At 40.7% G+C, this 20,067-nt stretch overlaps 1 protein-coding gene across 4 annotated transcripts in view; it reads right to left on the reverse strand.

Moving 5' to 3' along the window:
- Positions 1-1,212: 1,212 nt before the first annotated feature.
- Positions 1,213-20,067, reverse strand: part of UBR3 (ubiquitin protein ligase E3 component n-recognin 3) — a 118,255-nt gene continuing 99,400 nt past the window's right edge. For all 4 annotated transcript variants that reach the window (XM_048484482.1, XM_048484481.1, XM_048484480.1 and 1 more), the window contains 8 exons: positions 17,134-17,234; positions 11,515-11,639; positions 8,203-8,310; positions 7,913-8,038; positions 7,452-7,631; positions 6,232-6,441; positions 5,141-5,280; positions 1,213-3,966 (listed from right to left, as the gene is read on the reverse strand). In XM_048484482.1, the coding sequence (XP_048340439.1) occupies positions 3,849-3,966; positions 5,141-5,280; positions 6,232-6,441; positions 7,452-7,631; positions 7,913-8,038; positions 8,203-8,310; positions 11,515-11,639; positions 17,134-17,234 (1,108 nt within the window). In that variant the 3' untranslated portion in view covers positions 1,213-3,848. The remainder of the gene's footprint in view (positions 3,967-5,140; positions 5,281-6,231; positions 6,442-7,451; positions 7,632-7,912; positions 8,039-8,202; positions 8,311-11,514; positions 11,640-17,133; positions 17,235-20,067) is intronic.

Consider the following 20,067-nt stretch of genomic DNA (forward strand, 5'->3'; position numbering starts at 1 on the left):
AAAACAAAAAAAAAGGATACTTCAGAAAGACATTAGAGTGCATTTTGGGGGGGGGGGGGGGAAAAAATGAGAGCAACAATTTAAATAGGAGGGGAAAACCTCATATCCCCACAATCGTAACTGTTCAGACAAACAGCTAGATGTGTTCATTTAATATAGCATAAAAACAGAAAAAGGTGAACACAAGCCAATATCTTCACACAAGCCAATAAACTGAAATGATGACATACAAAGTTGATTGGCTGTACAACAATGTAGCCTAAAAGCTATCCGTGTATTTATCTTTTTCAAAGCCATTTCACCTGATAGCACTGACATTTTTTGTAAGAATTACAATTACCATATTTACTGGAAAGGAAGACTCCCCCAAAATGTTATACACAAAAATATTTTTTTTAATTACTGGATATAATAGTAACTTGTGTGCAAATTTAAGACAACCCCCACCATTTTTTAGCACAGTCCTGTATTTGAGTAAGTGTGGCATCAAACTGCAATTGTTGACCCCTTCTGAGGTGGTAAACGGATACATGTGAAATCGTCATCTGACGGCAGATCTAGGTTAATGGCTAGTAATCTGACACAGTGGTGTCTATAAACATCTGACAGTCTTCTCGATCAAAATATGAACCTCACATTTGAATTCTGAGAACAGCTCACCTCATGTCAGTGTCATCAGCTTGAGTGCAGTAAATTAGCAGTCATGGATACAAGCAAAAAAGAACTGCCCCAACCTTGAGGCTAAATGTATTTATTTACATTATTTACAGTTTGCCTTCCTCACTGAGATTCAAATTACACCACAGGAAATGTGGAGAGGACTAATGGGAATAACTACATGTGCACTGTGCCTTGAACTCTGTAAAGCAGAGGTGTCCAATTCTGGCGCTTCCAACCCTAACCCTGCTGATGGGGCTGATGGGAATTGTAGTCCATGAACATCTGAAGCGGCAGAGTTGGACACTCCTGTTGTAAAGGGAGTGTACAGAAGTACACATTGGAGGGAGATGAGTGGTCCATTTTTCTGACTACCGGTAGTCCAGCAGTGGATTCATAAGTCTGGAAAATTAAACCTGCTGATCTATGGTATGGGGACAAGCCTTAACATCTGCCACCCAAATCAGGAAAAAAATAGGCAAGTTCCAGCTTGTTTAGATTTTCATAACGAACTTCATAGGCTAATATAAGAAAAGAAGCTCTCACACGCACACGTAATGACAGTAGACTTTTTATTAACATATTTTACAATGCTGAGTACCATATTTCTAGTTTTGCATTTTTGATGTGTCAGAGATTGATTCTATTTCTACAGTAATGTACTGTACTTAAATGATCATTCATACAAGATACCACACCAGTAAGCTGGAGAAAGAGCAGCAGCGCACGCACGCACACACATACACACACACGCACCCCATTCTAGTTTGTTTTCCCAAGTAAGCTTAATAAAGCAGGTTTTCAAAAAATTACAGGAGAAATCAAAATTCTAGTTCAGCAGCATGCAGTTGTATTTCAAGTAGAATCTCCAAACAAGTGTCTTTCTTTTCCCTCTCTTTCTTAAACTTGACTAGTGACTAATTCACCAGTATCAAAATGAACACCATGAAATACAAAGGTTTTTAAAGTTAAGGCTAATAATTTTACTTCACACCCATATACACAATCATAAAACATTCCACTTTAAATAACATTTTTTTAAATCCGTTTTTTTTTCTGAAGACATTATCCTCTTTTGTGAAGTTTCAAGCTAAAAACAGAACACTCAGATTCAAGAGCTCTGTTGGTGGTTTTGCTGGGAGACGCCAAGAATGTTTTTGCTCATTGACTGAGCTTACAAAAAAGGCCTTATAATAAATGACCAATGCAAAAATATTACAGGCTAAATATATGATACAATATTAAAAATGTAGTAATGCTTTTGTAAAAGACTACTTTTTCAGTTGGTGAAACAGTTGTAGGTTTGTAGGAAGAATCCAAATATGTGGCTCTCATCTCTATAGTCTGTGGTCACACACGGTTTTATATAAAATAGCAACCACTGTATTTTACTTCCAGACTTCATGAAAAAATTCTAATGGGCTATGAGGCCTCCCTCTTGCATCTCAGGGGTGAACTTTCCTGTTCCATATTATTTCCTATGTTATTTTCAGAAACGGATTTCCAGTCAGACCTTTGAACAGAGAGCAGCTTTCAACTAAATCTGTGGTTTTATCGCCACAATTAAAAAAAATTAGTTTACGTACAAAATTCACTGAAAAAAGCTATGTTAAGTTTAAGGATGAAAGAATCAGAAGTGTCCTGAAAAGCATCATTTGAAAGAGTTTAAGAAAAGGGAGGAAAAGGTTTTGGCAGCAACATATTATTGATCTACTATTTTCCCTGCCTGGTGAAGTGGTTTTGTTTCTTTTCTTTTTTTTTAAATTATGCCCATTCTTGTAGATTTCAGTGCACACCCCAATCCAGCATGTAGCAGTTGGCTTCCACCTGTGAATCCACTGCACACCTGTGAATCCATTGCACGCATTTAGATGCTACGCATGTAGTCCATGATCTCTGATTCAGCAACCAGGGCTGGCAACTGATTATTCAGGAAGTAGAAGGCAGGAGCCTGGATCTTGTCCCTTTCTGTACCAAACAGCCAATGGGCAAAACTGTAATTTCTTTTTAAATAAGAATCTGCACTCAAAGCTCTCCACTCACCCTTTTCCGGATGGGAGTGAGGCTGTTTGTTTGGCATTCTTTGCAGGAGAGGCAGATGAAAATATTCATTCGCCTTGTGTCACAGAACTACTAAAGTCATTCCTCTGCACTGTTCCAGATCTCTTCTACTAAGGAATCCAAGCAGAAAGAGCAGCAAGTGCTTTATAAATACAACAAAAAGAAACCATCTAAGGTTATAGGGCAGATTCCAAATTATGCCTCATTGACTGGGCTCCCAAATACGTTTCCAGCTTCCACTTATGCTGAAACATACAGCTCAGTGGATATGAAAAACACGCCACGCTTCTGAGGGATGATGATCCACCATCAGGGGCATTTACAAAATGTATATATGGGCACACAGCAAAATGGATGTGTTAGAATTACCAGTAAATAAAGCTCTCTGAAATGGCCAAGACAGAATACTGCAAATGCACCCTATTACATTAAGAGCAGTGAGCTATCTATTTTACAGCTATTTCACTAATCTCTGGAGTATATCTATGAAATTCCTGAGAATGAATACTTTTTTTTCTTCTTTTCGGCAAATGCCTGAAACTATTTCAAATCGCCTTCCGGCAATCAGCGAAATATTCTCTAAAAATCTTTTAGACCATTTTTTTTCTATACAACCTCAGAGAAAAGAAACCAAAAAAAGGTGTTACAACTCTGCCATACTTACAAATACGTATCGAGCAAAAAAATTAAAGCAACACAAAGAAAGGCAAAAGGGTTTGGGAGTGGGTGGGGAGGGGAGGGGAGCAAGGTGTTTAGCAAGGTTACTACACCCATACAGTGTTTCAGCATAAACAAACCCAATCTGCGAAAAATAAACGCTCAGTATAGCCATGTACTGGCATTGTTCTTTAAAGTACAATTTGTGCTTGTCTAATGGGTTAAAAAGCAACAGCTGGACATATGAATGTAGATGCTGCTCTCAAATTAACCAGCACTGATGTACTTTGCATTCTTTTTTGCCATTGCCTTTTTTTTTTTACCAGCACCTACCTAACCCAGGGCTTTCACAAGGAGGTGTGGCTTGACTCTCTTCCCCAGTGAAGCCACAAATTCTCAATCCCTTATAGCTAAAGCCGGCCAAAGTGGCATTCATTGTAAAGGCAAGAGTGGGGGTGATGATGGCTGGTGATCTACAAACCATTGTAATGTGGCCCCCATCTTTTGTTGATGTGGTCAAAGGTATGCGAAATCCACTGCTGCTCCAGCACTTTGTATCGTTCCTTACATATATAAAGGGGCTTCCCACGTCTGTAGGGAAAGAAAGAAGAAATCAACAGTCAGGATTTGCCCCAAGGTTAGAATTGCGGCATCCACGCTAGATGAGTTTCAGAGGGTGCCCCTTAACATCTTTCATGGTACTGCAAGGGATTCTGAGGGTATACAGCTTCACTGGCATTCTTGAGCATGGTTTGCTGCAGTAACTGTGTTGCTTAGGACAGCCCTGAAACAACCCTATAAATACTTCCTTTTGCATTTTCTTTCACCAGAGTTCTTTTGAGTTTTGATTTCAGTAACCATTTCTCTATAAAATGCTAAAAGCTATTGGAGGGCTCCAGAGGCGTAGCTGGGCCAAACTGCGCCCAGTGCGCAGTGTGTTTTTTCCGCCCGCCCCCCATGGCTCCCCGCGGCACCACCACCCCGTCCCCCTTCCCACACTTACCTTAGTTCCTTTTCTTTTTCTAGTACTTTTTCAGGCTGAAAAAAGTGGCCTCTTCACAGTTCAGGCTAAAAACTGTCTGAGGAACTATACTTCCCAGGAGACTTTGTGAGCCCCAAGGTCTCCTGGGAACTGTAGTTCCTCAGGCAGTTTTTAGCCTGAACTGTAAATAGGCCACTTTTTTCAGCCTGAAAAAGTACTAGAAAAAGAAAAGGAACTAAGGTAAATGTGGGAAGGGGGGCGCCACGGAAGGGTGCAAGGAAAAGGGGAGGACCTGGGGGCAATTTTCTGCCCCCCAGGCGTGCGCCCGGTGCACAATGCACACCTCCGCCCCCTTGCTGCTCCGCCACTGGAGGGCTCTCCACAAGAGAGGCTTTATGGTCTCTTCAGTAATGGTGTATTTTTTTTTCAGAATTCTGTGTTCAGTTAATTACATTTTTAACTGGACAACTGTGACATTCTTTTTGATGTTGTTGTTGTTGTTGTGTGTGTCTTTGTATCATTGTTTCTTCTTAGGTTTTATGCTGCTGTATGCCTCCTTGAGGTCAAAACAACTACAGGGGATGCCAACCACTCTATTTAAAAGCAACTTGGTAAATTGGCTTGGGAAGTTTCTGAAAGTGGGCGGATGTCAGTACCACACTTCCAACCATTTCCCCTGATTTACTAGGAGAATCATAGCAATACCAGAACCTTCTACACAGAGGGACTCTTTAAACATTAGAGTCTGACCACTATTGTCTCAAGCACAGGTTAGCTAGTTACCTGAGATCTCTGTCTTCTTCACCATGTGCATCTAGGTAAACTGAGCCCCAAAGGCAAAACCGATGACCCCGAATTATGATGATGACAGAGGCATTGATCAAAAGGAATATGCCTGTCCCAGCGCCACAGTTTTGTGAGTGCTAAAGATTTTTTTTAAAAAAAAAGAGGAGAAAAATACTTTAAAATAAATAACAGGGATATTAGATTAAACTACTAAACATACACCTTCGGAGTACTAACAATTTCATATTTTTATCTTTTCTGTATTTTGTCAATCTGTTTCTTAAACAATGAGCTACTGTGCTTTTACAAACACACCAATCAAGAGGATGAAAACTAAAGCTATTAAGTGCCCCTACTCATGCTTATGTAAATGTTCCAATGAAACAAAATGGTTACTTACAAGTAAAGCATTTAAGACCAAGTTAAAAACTGTGCAATAAACCAGAAATAAATATACGACAATGGTGAGTTTGTTGTGATCTGGATTAATGGAGGTTTATAATGACCAGTTATTAAGTTTGTGTTAAAATGAAGTGTCTTCATTAACAAAAGCGAAGTCATGATCCTCATAGCTCTTTCTTGACCTGATATTCTTTGAAGAATAAAACGATTTAATTTTCTTCATTATAATCAAGCAGAAGTGGGATTCAGCTGGTTCGCACCGGTTCTCCTGAACCGGTAGCTAATTGGCTGGAATCCCACCAGGGTGGCCGCACCTCTGGGCCAGCAGTGTGGCCTTTGCTTCTGGGGAGGCCTGCTGGCACTTATGGGAAATGGATAAGTATAGATAAGCAAAATTTGAATTTGCTGAGGCTATGCTAAGGTGTACTCTCTGTTAAGGCAGGAACAGAACTGAGAAGGGTGACACCCACAGAAACAAGGGGGTGGGGAAAAATTGACCCCTGCCCCCTCCTGACTGGACAGTGGGAATCACCCGACATCTTCTGCCTCAGAGGGAGAAACGTGTTGTTCTAAGATTAAAAAGAACATTAACGGTGATGGAAGCTAAGCTGAAACGTGCATTTAATGCCAGCTGTGAAATTATAATTCAGTCATCTCATAACAAAGACGGTAAAGTCATCTCTTACCAACACGCATTCACAGTAGCTCTGTTGTTTGCAGCACAATCCTTTCAAACACACAAAAGTGCCACAGACGAGACAGACAGCAGGATCTTTGGGGACTTTGGTACAGACGGAACAACTTTTTCTGTGATAGTACTGGAAAATAGTGTTGTAATTTTCAGGCAACTGTAGGAGGCGTGGTAAGTCCCATTTGGATTCCTGCAAAAATAAAGACTGAAAAAAGAAACATACATTTAATTCTCCAGAAGTATATGAGTTAGTTAAGTTTTTTATAAGAGGGAATATATATGCCTTAAATGTGCCCTTTCCTCATGCTTGTTAAATCTTATGTTCACCCTAAAGCTACACATCCATCTGTTATCTTTGTAACAAAAAGGCCACTAATACTTTCCCTCACAACACAAGGAGACCATGTTGTCTTGTCTGCTCTAAAAAAATTAAAGCCAAGGGCAATCAAGTATCAGTTGGTAGCTCATTCAAGTATCAAGTGATCCCATCTTAAAGCTTACTATGATAGACAGGCAAAGCTACTACATGCATCACCGGAACTTCGTCTAGGGTTAGCAAATTACTCTGTGGTTTACTTCAGCGGTTTAGCAACTAGAGAGGTCACTGAAATGCTACTGATGTACTTCAGGTGTCCACAACATGGTGCCTGTGAATGCCATGTTGCCTGCAAACACCTTTTCTGGTTCCCGCTGAGTGTTTTTACCAAGTGCATGGGGCCAGGTAGGGCTCTTGTCCAGCAAGTATTGATAGGCTGTGCAGATTTTTTTTTACAAAAAATGTTGCCTTGGCAGCAGCTGCCAACACAGCAGAAGGATCTCCACTGTGTCACTGAAGTTAAGCTGTGGCAAACATTTTGTGGCGGGCTCTGCCTCCTGTAGAAGCCATTTTGTGGCAGCCATTTTACTTCTGCACCCACCATATTGTGTCGGAACTCCAAATGTGCCCACAGACTGAAAAAGGCTGAGGACAACTGCTGAACTGAATAAAACAATAGTAGTCAAATGCTGACAACATTATGGCGGTACTTCAATCAAAACAAAACCAGTTAGGTAATAGAATGCGGCCAATACCTGTGACTTTGCTATGACATGTATTTTTAAAACACTCTCCAACAGGGCTAAATCTGATGGTCAAACAAGACCAAATGGTGCTTTGCAGGACAAAACATTATTCTGTTGTACTGTTTTACACTGACAGGAAAATTCTTTACCTACCTTTACTTGCGTTGGATGTTTATCTGCAAACGAAACCAATTCTGAGCACCACTGGGATATGATGTCAAAGGCTGGCACTGGCCAATCCAGACATGAGGCACTGGAAAAATGATGCGAGGACTGAAAAGATGACGGTAACAAGCCCAGACAGTTGGCAAGAACTGTAAACTCCTCATCTTCCTTTTAAAGACATAAGTGGAAAAAAATCAGGCGCGTCACAAATGCAAAATGGAAGCCAAACCAAAAAGGCGTTTGAGGCAATGAACTACAGTGCTTTGCCGGATTAACAACTTCGGCAGCTGGAATGTGTGAACTCTCCCTTATGCATAGCATACACAGGTATGATTTTTCATATAAAACCAACTAAATTTAAACCATGCCTCTTGAGGTTTATATGAACTCACAATATATACCAATATTGTTCTCTTATGGCAGATTAAGGACTTGGTTTTCCATAATACCTGACAACTGGGTAATTCTCCTCCAAAGAGATGGTGCTGGAGAAGGCTCGTGATCCTGAGGAAAGGCAGGCAGAATTGCTGCAAATAAGTCTCTGGGGAGTGTAGACACCAAGCACTGTTGTTATCCTAAATCAGGATAGCAAAAAAGGAAAAAAAATTAAATCCTGACTAGAGGAAATTCCCTCTGGCATTCATAAGGAATTTGCTATTATACGAGAACTTCAAACAGAGAACTTAAGAATTTAATTAATAGTTATTGTGCTTTATATGTTGAAATATATAAGCCTTACCATGGACAGATCTTCAGTTTCGTCTTGATTGTATACTTTCCCTTTGGAGAGTTCACTGATCACATGGCTCAGTAATGCTTCATGAGATGTTTTTGCATTGGATATATTCTGTTACAAAAAGGGAGTTCACAATATCAGCATGGTCTTGTTTGCGGGCACTGGAGCTCCAATGCACTTATGGAGCAATCTGCCGGAAAAGGCTTCTCCACTCTCTTCATCGGAGAAATTTTTTGACATGTTTAACTCTACATCGCCACAGCAAAATTAATGGGAGTGCTCTGTGTTTGCATTGGAGGACAAAGGCCACTCTGAACTGGGGCAGAAATCTACAGGGGAAAGCAATAAGCATGCTGACTGACTTTCTACAGCAAAATATTCTGAGCAGAAGTCAGCTCTAAGTATCAGTACTTTATTTTGAACAGAAATAGGCTTATAAGGATAAGCTCATATGGTCTGAAACTGGAACTGAAACTTTTTGGTCACTGCATCACAGAAATGGACTGAAACGTCAATGCATCACAGAAATGGCATTTTTGGAGAGGGATTGGTAGGGCCAGCCTTTGACATGTAACCAGTGCATGCCACAATAGCTGTTTCAGTAGGAATTCAACATTTTGTGTGGTTTGAGTTGGCAATTTATAAGAGCGATAAATGATTATTTTTTTAAATGACAATATTGGACCACTGCCCAACCCCAGCCCCTGTACCTGTAGTCATTAGGTCAACTGAAAAATACTGCGTTTCAATGTAAAATCGAAGGAGAATGCTAAGCCCACAGAACTGTGTAATGGGTTGGGCACAATAGGAGGAAAGGGGGAAGGGCTGTCGATTATGGACCTTCCACCCATTTCCCCTGTCCAAATCTTCATGGCATGTTGCTTTGGAACTCTGAAGACTTTTGAAGAAAGTTCACAAACAGGCATGATGGTTCAAAGAGAAAAAAAAATCAAAAACTGCAGAAGCCCTCTGGTAACCCTGAAGGAGACTTCTGGATTCCAGCCAGTGGCGTAGTGGTTAAGAGCAGGTGCACTTTAAACTGGAGGAACCGGGATTGATTCCCTGCTCTGCCGCCTGAGCTGTGGAAGCTTATCTGGGGAATTCAGATTAGCCTGTGCACTCCCACACATGCCAGCTGGGTGACCTTGTCACAGTTCTTCTGAGCTCTCTCAGCCCCTCCTACCTCACAGGGTGTTTGTTGTGGGCGGGGGGGGGGGAGGATAAGGAGTTTGTAAGCCCCTTTGAGTCTCCTATAGGAGAGAAAGGGGGGATATAAATCCAACTCATTATTATTATCGAGATTATCAAGAAGTTTCAGTCCTTTATTTAGTGCTATATTCATTGTTTAAAGGTTTCAGAAAAATTTCCCACTTCAAAGGCTACCACATTAGTAGGAAACAAATGTCTTATATCTTGCAAATACTTTAAAACACCTTTAACTACCTATTTGATTAAGCTGCTTCATACTTGTGTGAAAAAAATAACATTTCATGAGTGCCACATTTTCATGAGAAAATATATTTTGTTGCAGACAGCAGTTGGGCCATTTAAATATATATGTTCAGATAAAAGCTGACTTACCGTTTTTATTTTATTAAGGGGAAAATAGGCCATAGTTATCAAATTGACTATGAAAGAATAAAGCAAGACGTGCTTGTAATCTGCTTCAACATTACTGTCTCCAATATATAACAGTGTCTATCAACCGCCGTGTCATTTATAGCAACAAACTAGATATAATACAAAATCTACGTGCGTTGAAGTCAGTTTTCATAACATTCTGACAGCATATTTCCTGTAGTAACAATAGTTATAAATAGATGTTGCAACAGTCAGCACGGTGGTAATGTTTAATGCTTTATGGACGCACTACCCATTTTCATTACCCAACGAATTTGGGTCCTACAAGGAATTCTGGGTGTGGGGAATGAAGAGGGGATAAACAAGTAGAAAATGACTCCTATAGTGCAACAAGGCTAACATCTGAGTTAGTTTAAAGTTCCTATTCACCTATCCTTGAACCAAGATGCCGGTATATTAAATAATTGTATAAAATATTTTTATTTTATTTATGTTTTGTATCTATGTTGTTAACAGCCAAGTCCCAATAGCTGGGGAAGGGGTGGGATAGGAAAAAAAATCCAATGAAATAAATAAAATAAATAAACCTCAGCATCTACCACAGTAGCTCAGTTGCCCTGACTTGTGATGTCTGGAACAAGCTAAGAGGAAGCACTAAACGTATGAGTGGTACAATGGCAGGAGTTGGGACATTTTTACCTCTTTCTTGTCATGCTAATTTCATCTCCCCTGTCTGGATACTGTCAGCTATCAAGGCCTCTGCCCCTTTTGAATTAAAAACACGAACTTCCTCCACACTGTGGGACTTGCTAAGTTTTTAGCCCTCCCTTGCATGCCACCCCTCACTCACTCCCCTCCCTTGCATGCCACCCCTCACTCACTCCCCTCCCTTGCATACCACTCCTCCCACCCTCTCCCCTCCCTCCCCAAGGGTGGGTGGCCATGTCCAGATGCCGGGCCCCCTCCCCTCCCCTCCCTTGCATGCCACCCCTCTCCCTCCCCTTCCCTTGCATGCCACCCATCCCTCCCCTCCCCCTCCCTCTGCTAGGGTGGGTGGGGCAGGTCCAGATGCCGAGCCCCCTCCTCTTCCCTCCCTTGCATGCCACCCCTCACTCCCTCCCCTACATGGTTCTATTTTGCTGCTCTACTGAAAAGAAATAAGCTATGAAGGGGGAATGAAGAAGGAGGACGAGGAATAGAAGCAGGACGAGAAAGAGTTTGGATTTATAACCCATCTTTCTCTCCTGTGAGGAGACTCAAAGTGGTTTATAAACTCCTTTGCTTTCCTCACCCCGCACTGTGAGGTAGATGGGGCTGAGAGAGTTCTGAAGAACTGTGACTGACCCAAGGTCACCCAGAAAGCTCCATGTGTGAGTGGGGAAACAAATCTAGTTCGCCAGATAAGAGTCCGCCACTCATGTGGAGGAGTGGGAAATCAAATCCAATTCTCCAAACTGGTGCATTCCACCCCCTTCTCAGTTTTATTTTTGCCCCTGAACTGCAATAATTATTCCATGCCTTCCTGAGATTATTGGGGTTGTTGGGTTTTTTATGCATGTGATTTACAAAACCAAAAATGTTCTCCATGCCTGGGAATTCTCCCTAAGTATGCAGACCCCTGTCAGTAGGCGTTGCGGTTTTGCCACCTTTGCTACAAAGTGATTTTAATTTGCACAAGGGGCCAAAACTGCAGATTTATCAATCCCATTCACAGATTATCATAAACCTACAAACCTTTTTCAAAACTCCTGAATTCATCCAAGTTGTCCTGTCATCAGTGCTGCCTTTAGTAGAAAGTGCAACGAGAGCTTGTATATACAATAATGTGAAAAGCACCTTTATGATACAGGTAAAGTGTTCTATAAAAAGAGAAAAATAGACACCGTCATTTGGGCATTTTGAATTAAGTTTCACTTTTATAGCCCAATCATACACCTTGTAAATTTGCGAGCAATTTTTTCCCAACTGGGTAATTCATATGCACCTAGTTGCATTTTTAGTGTATTGTTTTATTATTTGCATGTCAAGACAGTCCTATCTGCAAGACAGAAATGTTATATTTACAACCTTTATTTTAAATCAATTGTTATAGCTGCTATATACGGCTTTTTGGTTTTCAATGTGTGATCTTATGGCTTTGTTTTTGTTGATGTTTTTATATTTTAGGCAAGCTGTATGAATAAAAACACAAATAAATATACACCAAGCTTTGCATTATCTGGACAATTGAGCATGTCCCAAAACCAGGATCAGAATAATGAGAGGGTGTTAAAAGGACAAAAAACCCCTTCCGTTGCAAACCGGTACAAGAAATTCATCTCTTTTGTAAACCAATTATTATTTCATTTTGACGCGTTAGCTGTGTGCCCAACTGGGCACGAGGGACATGAACACTAGTGAGGGGTTGCTTACTATATTACCTGCACCCAGAAGCACTCATTACTCAGGACAAAGCCAAGTAAGCATAACACGCAACACACTGAATAATATGGAAACTAATATTTGCTGCAGTGGTAGATGTCTGCAGGAATCTTGGCAGATGTATTAGGCTCCCCTTAGAAACTCTTAACTTTAACAAGGTTCTAACAGATTGCCTTCAGGAAAAGATGCTCATAAAAACTCCGCGTACTCAGTCTTGCTGCTGAGTACCAAATGCCAAGTAAATACCAAGTTAAATGTCACATGCTGGAAGGCTACAACTTCAGTAAAGAAACCCGCCTGATAAGCAAAGTGAAAAAGAAAAAGGAATCACAATTGCAATTAATCCGAAAATGTTCACCGTGCCAGCCAATGTTTCATTAAAGTGTTACCCGCTGAGAGGAAAGGACACTCCGCAACATCAAAACAACTCAGCAGCCAGTTTCTCGGGGAATCTGGGTATTTTAAGATACTCCACTGGAAAGTAATATGGTGGGTACATATGGATCAGGAGCTCAGACAAGACCACTGATATATCAACACACAAACACACAGCCTTCTACTCCGTTGTCTGCTTCTCTATGTACCCTCTTCCAACCCGTAAAGTTGGGATGTTTTGAAATGAACACGTTACTCCATGTGAGGTCCAACGCTGAACAGAACATGGCAACTTCCACATTATCTGAATTTATGCTCCTGTTGTTACAAACTAAAAAGACACCGGCCTTCTTTGCCACAGTGGGCCAGTGTGGACTTAACATTGTCTCCCCACTAACTACAGTTACCTAATTCAGGAATGCTGTTGCCATCACGCAGCCTAGCCTTTCTCCTTCCTCTAGCAAACTCCCTCCGACACCATTTCCCCGGGGTTCAGTAGTTCGATAGACAAAGAATGGTAAATAAACTAAAGTCACATGACTGTGCAGGGAGAAAACTACCACATATTTGAACATAACCGTTTTGGTTGCATTCTACTTGAGCATATTCGGCAAATTATCGTAAACATTATGATGATACTTTAGATTACGCAAGCAGATATGCACGAATCACAGAATACTTACACCTGGCTTACCCTCCTGAATTTTCCACTGATAAAACTGATTTTTTTTTGGGGGGGGGGGGGGAACTGCCTGAAAATGTTGTCGAATGGAACCTCTCTAAAATGATGGCCTTGATTTATAGTATTCTCTCTCCTGAGGGGATTTCAGATCAATTTTCTCCTCAGAATGAAGAGTCTGAACAATGTAATGGCATTTATTTGGCCTTAATCACTGCTGGATTGAAAAAGATAACTGTGGCAATTCAATAGTTAATCAGATAGTTAATGCAATTCCCAAGGCCATGCTTGAAGGGCAAGACATGCCATTTGGATACCACTTATTATGTGCTAATTTTCTCACAGAATACCATTATTTAAAGCAAAAAGAACTTAGTACAGATGACAACCTGTCAGATTAGATATTCCAGAACAAAGAAGAAGATTACAGAAGTACTCTAGAACTATTAATCAGATGCCTCACTGAGCTGAAGACAGAATCACATTTCACCTGCCTGACATCTTTAAAATTACTAGAAATGTGGCTGTGTGGTGGTGGTGGAATTGTGCATCATAGCACGATTTGGGTGCAAGTGATGTAGGAATTCCCTTCTCTTTAGGGTCCTCCCTTTCTTGTGGATGAAGAAAATTTTTAACTATTTGAGTGCAGAGGTCTTTTTTATGATGCTGATTTATTAAACATTCTTGTGAAGTGATATGTAGAAATAAGCACTGGCGTAGTAACTACATTCTCTCAACCAAACCAAACAGCCACATAAATGAACACACATATAAACTTTTATCACTAATTATCACTTCACCCAAGGTTATTTAAAGAGATCTAACTAAATAGCATTTCATTTAATTACTTTTAAGTTTTCTGCACTACATGCCTTTTTATCCAGTTGTCTCCATGTTTGGTAAGCACAAGTCATAAGAAAGTAATCTTCCCTAACTTCCAACTTTCTACTCCAATTTAGCCCTTAGGATTTCTAGATTTAAGCTATCCATGAATATAGCTTCAGAGGGCAGCCATGTTGAATTCAGCAGAAAAAACCTAGATTCGAGTCTAGTAGCATCTTAGAGAGTTAGAGATCCCACAAGAAGGGATTTTTGACTTTCAAAAGTTCATGCCCCAAAACTCTAGTTGGTATCCAAGGTGCTTCTGGATCTGAATCTAGACTGTCATAAATCCAGAAGCCATAATAGGACGAATTCCACTCTACCAGAGGTCCTTTCCACTTCGGATGAGCCCAATGGCCAGCAGATCTCTTCCACTGTACTCTACCCCTGACAACTGGTTTTCAGAAGCTAATCTGTTCTGAAATTTTAACTATATTAGCTATCATGACATGATTAGGATTGACAAATCAATCTTTCATGCTGTGTAGTAATGATTAAAAACATTTGCATCTCACACTCTCAACTTTTGTTTGCAAGCTTCGCCATCCAAAACCCAATACGCTATCCTAAGACATAACTGCTGGGAAAGGAATGTGTGGTGATGACTCACTTCCAACCAATCGCCACATGTTCCATCTGGGGCAGGAGAGGCGGGGGGAGATCTTGCATGTCCGGCGATCTTGCATGCCCAGCTTCTTAACCTTTCAGGCTGGGGCAGCAGAAGTGGAAGAAGAACACCCCACTTCTGTCTGAGTCCTTTTGTGACAGCAGAGACGGTGAAAGATTACCCCCTGCCTCTCCTGTCTGAGTCCTTTTGGACTGGTCTCTTCCCCTCCCCCCCACCTTGTTCCCCAAGGCCTGCAGACCTTGGGAAGCAAGCCTGGGGGGAGCAGTACTGCCTACAGGACTGAGTGTGCTCAGTCTCGCATGCAGGATCTGGCTCTCTCTACCCCACTGCCCCCCCCCCCCACTTGCTTCCCCAAACCAGGAGGCCTTGGGAAGCGAGGTGGGAGTGGGGAGAGGAGAGGAGGACCCATTTCTGGGTGATAGACTGAGCCCGCTCAGCACTGCATGTAGGATCATTCCTCCCACCTCACTTTTGAAGACCAGCAGGCCTTGGGAAGCAAAGTGGGGGGAGGAAGAGGCCTGATCCTCAGTGCTGGATAGTTTTCCAGTGCTTATTTTTATTTGAGAGCATATGTTGTCGAAGCTTCACAAACTTGACATGAGAATTGGCACAGATTCTCTTATCGAGTCTGTGAAGCTTTGAAGATACGTCCTCTAAAAAAAAAAAACACTGGAAAACTATCCAACACTGAGGATTGGGCTCTTCTCCCCACACCTCGCTTCCCAAGGCCTGCAGATCCTGCCTTGCTGCTGCGCCTGCCACCAACAGCTGTCCAGCGTCTGTTGTATTGTTTAGCACAGGGGTGGCCAACCTATGGTGCTCCAGATGTCCATGGACTACAATTCCCATCAGTTCTACCAATTGACCATGTGAGCAGGAGCTTGACCCTGTGAGCACAGGCTGATGGGAATCATAGTCCATGAGCATCTGGAGAACCATAGGTTGGCCACTCCTGGTTTAGCACAACGGACTTTGCTATTAGTGATTAATATTTATAGTAATTTCTAGTGTTCAAATCACTGGATAAAGCCTGGGTATGCATGAGCACATGCCATCACGTCACAAATGACCTTCAGTAACCACGAAGATTTTTCAAGACAAAAGAAGTTCAGAGGTGTGTCCCACACCCCCCACACACCAAAATGACCTTGGTATTTCTTCGAGGTCTCCCACCCAAATATTAACCAGGGCCAATCTTGCTTAGCTTCTGAAATCTGACAAGCTCAAGATACGGCTAACTCCACAGATATTCTCACTTCTCATGGCTAGCAGACAATGACTTGTGCTAGCTCACCAAGCAATCTTCAGAGTGAAGCAGGACTACAGTCTGGCTAGTTCAGAGCAAAACTTTATTCTAGACATCATATTGACTCACAGAAATTTTGTACTCCTCCATTTGACTATGGAATTTAGTAGAATATCTCAAACCAGTAGACAATAAAAATTCAGTAAAATAACTAAGCAATTCTTCCATTTGCTGTATGATCAAGAGAAAAATTTAAAAGGATACATACAAATCATGATACTTTTTCCCAATTTTAGACAGAGTTCTAGTTGAATAGCCAACCTAATTGACTTCTTACAGCTTTTATTCACTTTAACAGCCATTATCTTCATGCATCAAGGGGACAAAAGGCTCCTTACATAGCTGATTATGCCTTTTAATGGAATGTCCCAGATGTCAAAAAATCACAGCTGGAGCCAGCAATATGGCAATTTAAATTTCTGCAGTTCCTACATGTAACACCTTTCACTTCCAGAAAATACAGAATATAGAACCTTTTGGTACAAGAATAAGAGCAACATTTTAAATTCATAAAATTAAAAGCTTCAAACTGAATGATCACTGATAAAATCAACCCTTCAAAAATATTGAGGGATCCCAGTAACTCATATTTAAGTTGCTATATGCAGCCCATTACAGATACTGTATTACAGTAATTATCTTTGTTGTACTATTAGAACTGCTAAAGTTCAAGCTGTTAAATTAAAATAAATTATTCTTTCACCCTTAGGCATTCACTATTCAATGACGAATACAGAGCATTTCCACTACAACAAAGAGAATGAAGGTCAAACAGACTCCCCCTCCCCCCGCCCCCTTTAAGGAATGTAATAGTTATTCTTAGATCTTGTGGTTTTTACTGTAGTGGTGTCCAATAAAAGCAAGAAGACAGGAGTCACAGATAAGCCTGTCAGCCCACTAACAAAAATTTCTGTCCAATGCCAACTTCCAGAGATAAAGCAAAGTCATTATTTGAGCATGTGCAGTAGACAAGGGTCTGATCTACTGCCATTAAAAAGCCACTTTGGAGGAAAGACATGTGCACAGCATCTTAATTTATTATTTAGGCTTTGTGAAACCTACCTTTGTGCAACGGCTGTGGCATGGTTAAAATCTGGACGAGCAAAAGGGATAAAACATCTCTATAAAGAACTGGAACTTCTGGTTGCTCTTCATTGAGTATCCTGAAAAATTAAGGGAATAATCATGTTTCTCAGCGCAGTTAACGTTTAATTATCAGCGTACCAGACAGAAAGGGATTTGTTTAAGGGGAAGCCTATTTTGTAAGACAAACAAACCAGAAGTTCAGATCCACACTCTGATTTACCATATACAAAATTATTGTTATAGTTGAAGCCATGTTGGGCCCAAAATTGAAGCCATCCAGTTGCAGGTTTAGGACTGAGTTTGTCTTTTTAGAGTAAGATTATGGTCATAACATTGATAACCATCCATTATCATTTTTCCATTCGTGAAAGGTCTTTGATCAGCTTTTTACTTTACCTACACCTTCTTTTAACACATAATAATTTGGAAAAAAACTTATAGTGCATTCTACAGAAGAAATGCCTCCATAGAAGAATGACAAATAAAAATATAATTTTTATTAAAATATGTATACTGGTTAATGGGTTACAAAAGGCTCCTTGTTATTTGAAAAAAGATCTTGGCTTTGAAACATTATAAGCATGAGTAATTTCCCCCACACATATATAAACTCCAAATACCACAGGATAGAGGATTCAAGTGGCATATAGAGAAATTTCATGCAACAATTCAGAGGTGCTTTTAAATAACTGATTTATCAAGTCAGTCAAGCAACAAGACCTAGAACAATTTTTGTATGTTTAAACAGGATCTGATAAATACATAATGTAAATCAAATGTCTACCAATTTCCTTCATTTGGTGCAGTGCATCAATGGCATAAAGACTTTACTTGAGACAACAGACAACAATGGCATAAACAGTCAGAAATGTCTTTTAAAACCAATTGTTACAACTCCCACTGTCAAAGAAGCCAAATACTGCTCGGTTGAAGAAGCTTGCCTCTTCATCAGAGCCATTATGGTAAAAAATGCAATGGAAGGTTCATCTCATAAAAGTACTTGGTCACAAGCCCACATCGGAACAAATACAATTTAAAAAGCAACAACTGTTATTATCCAGCCACTGCAGTCTTGTTCTATTGTAAGAGACAGGTTTGTTTTCAGATATTTCGCAATGAGCTGCTAAACTCAAAATTAAAAAGTTTTGTCCCCCCCCCCAAAAAAATTATAAACGTTCAACCAGAAAAAAACAGGATGCTCAATGTTTGAAATTTGTATTCCAATAGTTATTTTTTCTTCTGTACTGAAACGATGCCATTATATAACATTCAAGTAAAATATTAGCTTCTCGTGTGATCAGTTATAAATTTCAGCTGGCACAATATGCAAAGGTGCCTGGCAACATTACAAAAATGTGGAACAAGTGAACCATTTGCCTACATTTGTTCATTCTGCAAGAACTGTCGAAGTAAATATATATATAAAATGCCAGAGTTTAGATAAGCTCCTTTAGTTTATGTCAAGCACCAGAGCACATTAAGCAAGCACTTAAAAACTGCTCTGTCACTTCCTAAAAGCCTAAGCAACTTCTTCATCATCGTGACACCAAAATTTTATTTATAGAGCCTGTACAGAGCATAGAAATGATCCACCCGGCTAATCCCCCGGCGTGTATGAAGCAGGCTGATAAGTGTGACTCCCCAAAACACAGTGCCACAGCCGCAGTTAATAAAAAGCAAATGAATGTAACTTCTGCTGGCGATAAAGCAGAATGACTGTAAAATGAATCAGTATGTGCCATGTTTCTACAAAGAGTCTGTTGAAAATCAAACTGTTTTCTGTGATACTGACAAATCTGACAAATTAGTCACCCTTTTCTTTCTTTCTTTAAAAATTCACAGCTGCCTGCTCCCTGGCTGGCTCTTGAAAATGCTGAAATCATCAGCTGGCAACTTTGTTTACATATAAAATGTATCTTGTAAGGTTAAAGTGTAGAGCAGTTGTTCTCAACCTGGGGGTCGGGACCCCTTTTGGGGGTCGAATGACCCTTTCACAGGGGTCGCCTAAGACTCTCTGCATCAGTGTTCTCTATCTGTAAAATGGATAAATGTTAGGGTTGGGGGTCACCACAACATGAGGAACTGTATTAAAGGGTCGCAGCATTAGGAAGGTTGAGAACCACTGGCGTAGAGAAACAGGTGCCAAGCAAGAGTAAGACCATTCACATGGCTTTTTCTGCGAAAAATGCCCACTGCTCTCTTCTCCATCTGCATCTCTCAGGACTTAACTGTAACCAGGATTGTTTATAAGGTCTCCTAATTTGATGCTAATTTACCTCCATTGCCCTGCAACACCAAAACTGTGCAAGACTACATCATGCATTGAATCCTGCCCAGTAATGTCCTCATGTGCAAAGGATGATCAGGAAAGAGCTTGAGAGGCAACAGGGAGTAGGGTGAGCTAGTGAAAACCAGGATTTGCACCAGTTCCCTTCACCATATATAATATATATATTTATTCAATTTATATTCCGCTCTCCCGAAACGGCTCAGAGTGGCTCACAACATTCATGCAATGCAATACAATACAATACAATACAATATAAAATTCACCTTTTTACTGGAATTGTTCATAGTGGTTAGGGAATGATGGTCCCCCATTCTAGCAGCTCTGTTTACCATGATAAATCAAACAGGTACAATTCCTTCAGAGTGGTGTTATTCGATTATTGTACCTATATATAAAAAAGGTGATCCCTCTTGCCCAATCAGTCATCTTTCGGTCTTGGGCAAGCCACATGCCTTCTTGGGAAACTAGTCGATTGGATCTGCTCTACCAATGTCATAGGAAAAGAACACACAGGGTTCCAAAGGGGAAAAACAACCCTTGACCACTGCTTGGTATTAAGCAAATATAGGAGGAAAAAGTGCCCCTTGTATGCAGCCTTTATCGATCTCCGGGGTGCTTTT

The sequence above is a fragment of the Sphaerodactylus townsendi genome, linkage group LG02 (genome assembly GCF_021028975.2).
Source record: "Sphaerodactylus townsendi isolate TG3544 linkage group LG02, MPM_Stown_v2.3, whole genome shotgun sequence".
NCBI lineage: Eukaryota > Metazoa > Chordata > Lepidosauria > Squamata > Sphaerodactylidae > Sphaerodactylus > Sphaerodactylus townsendi.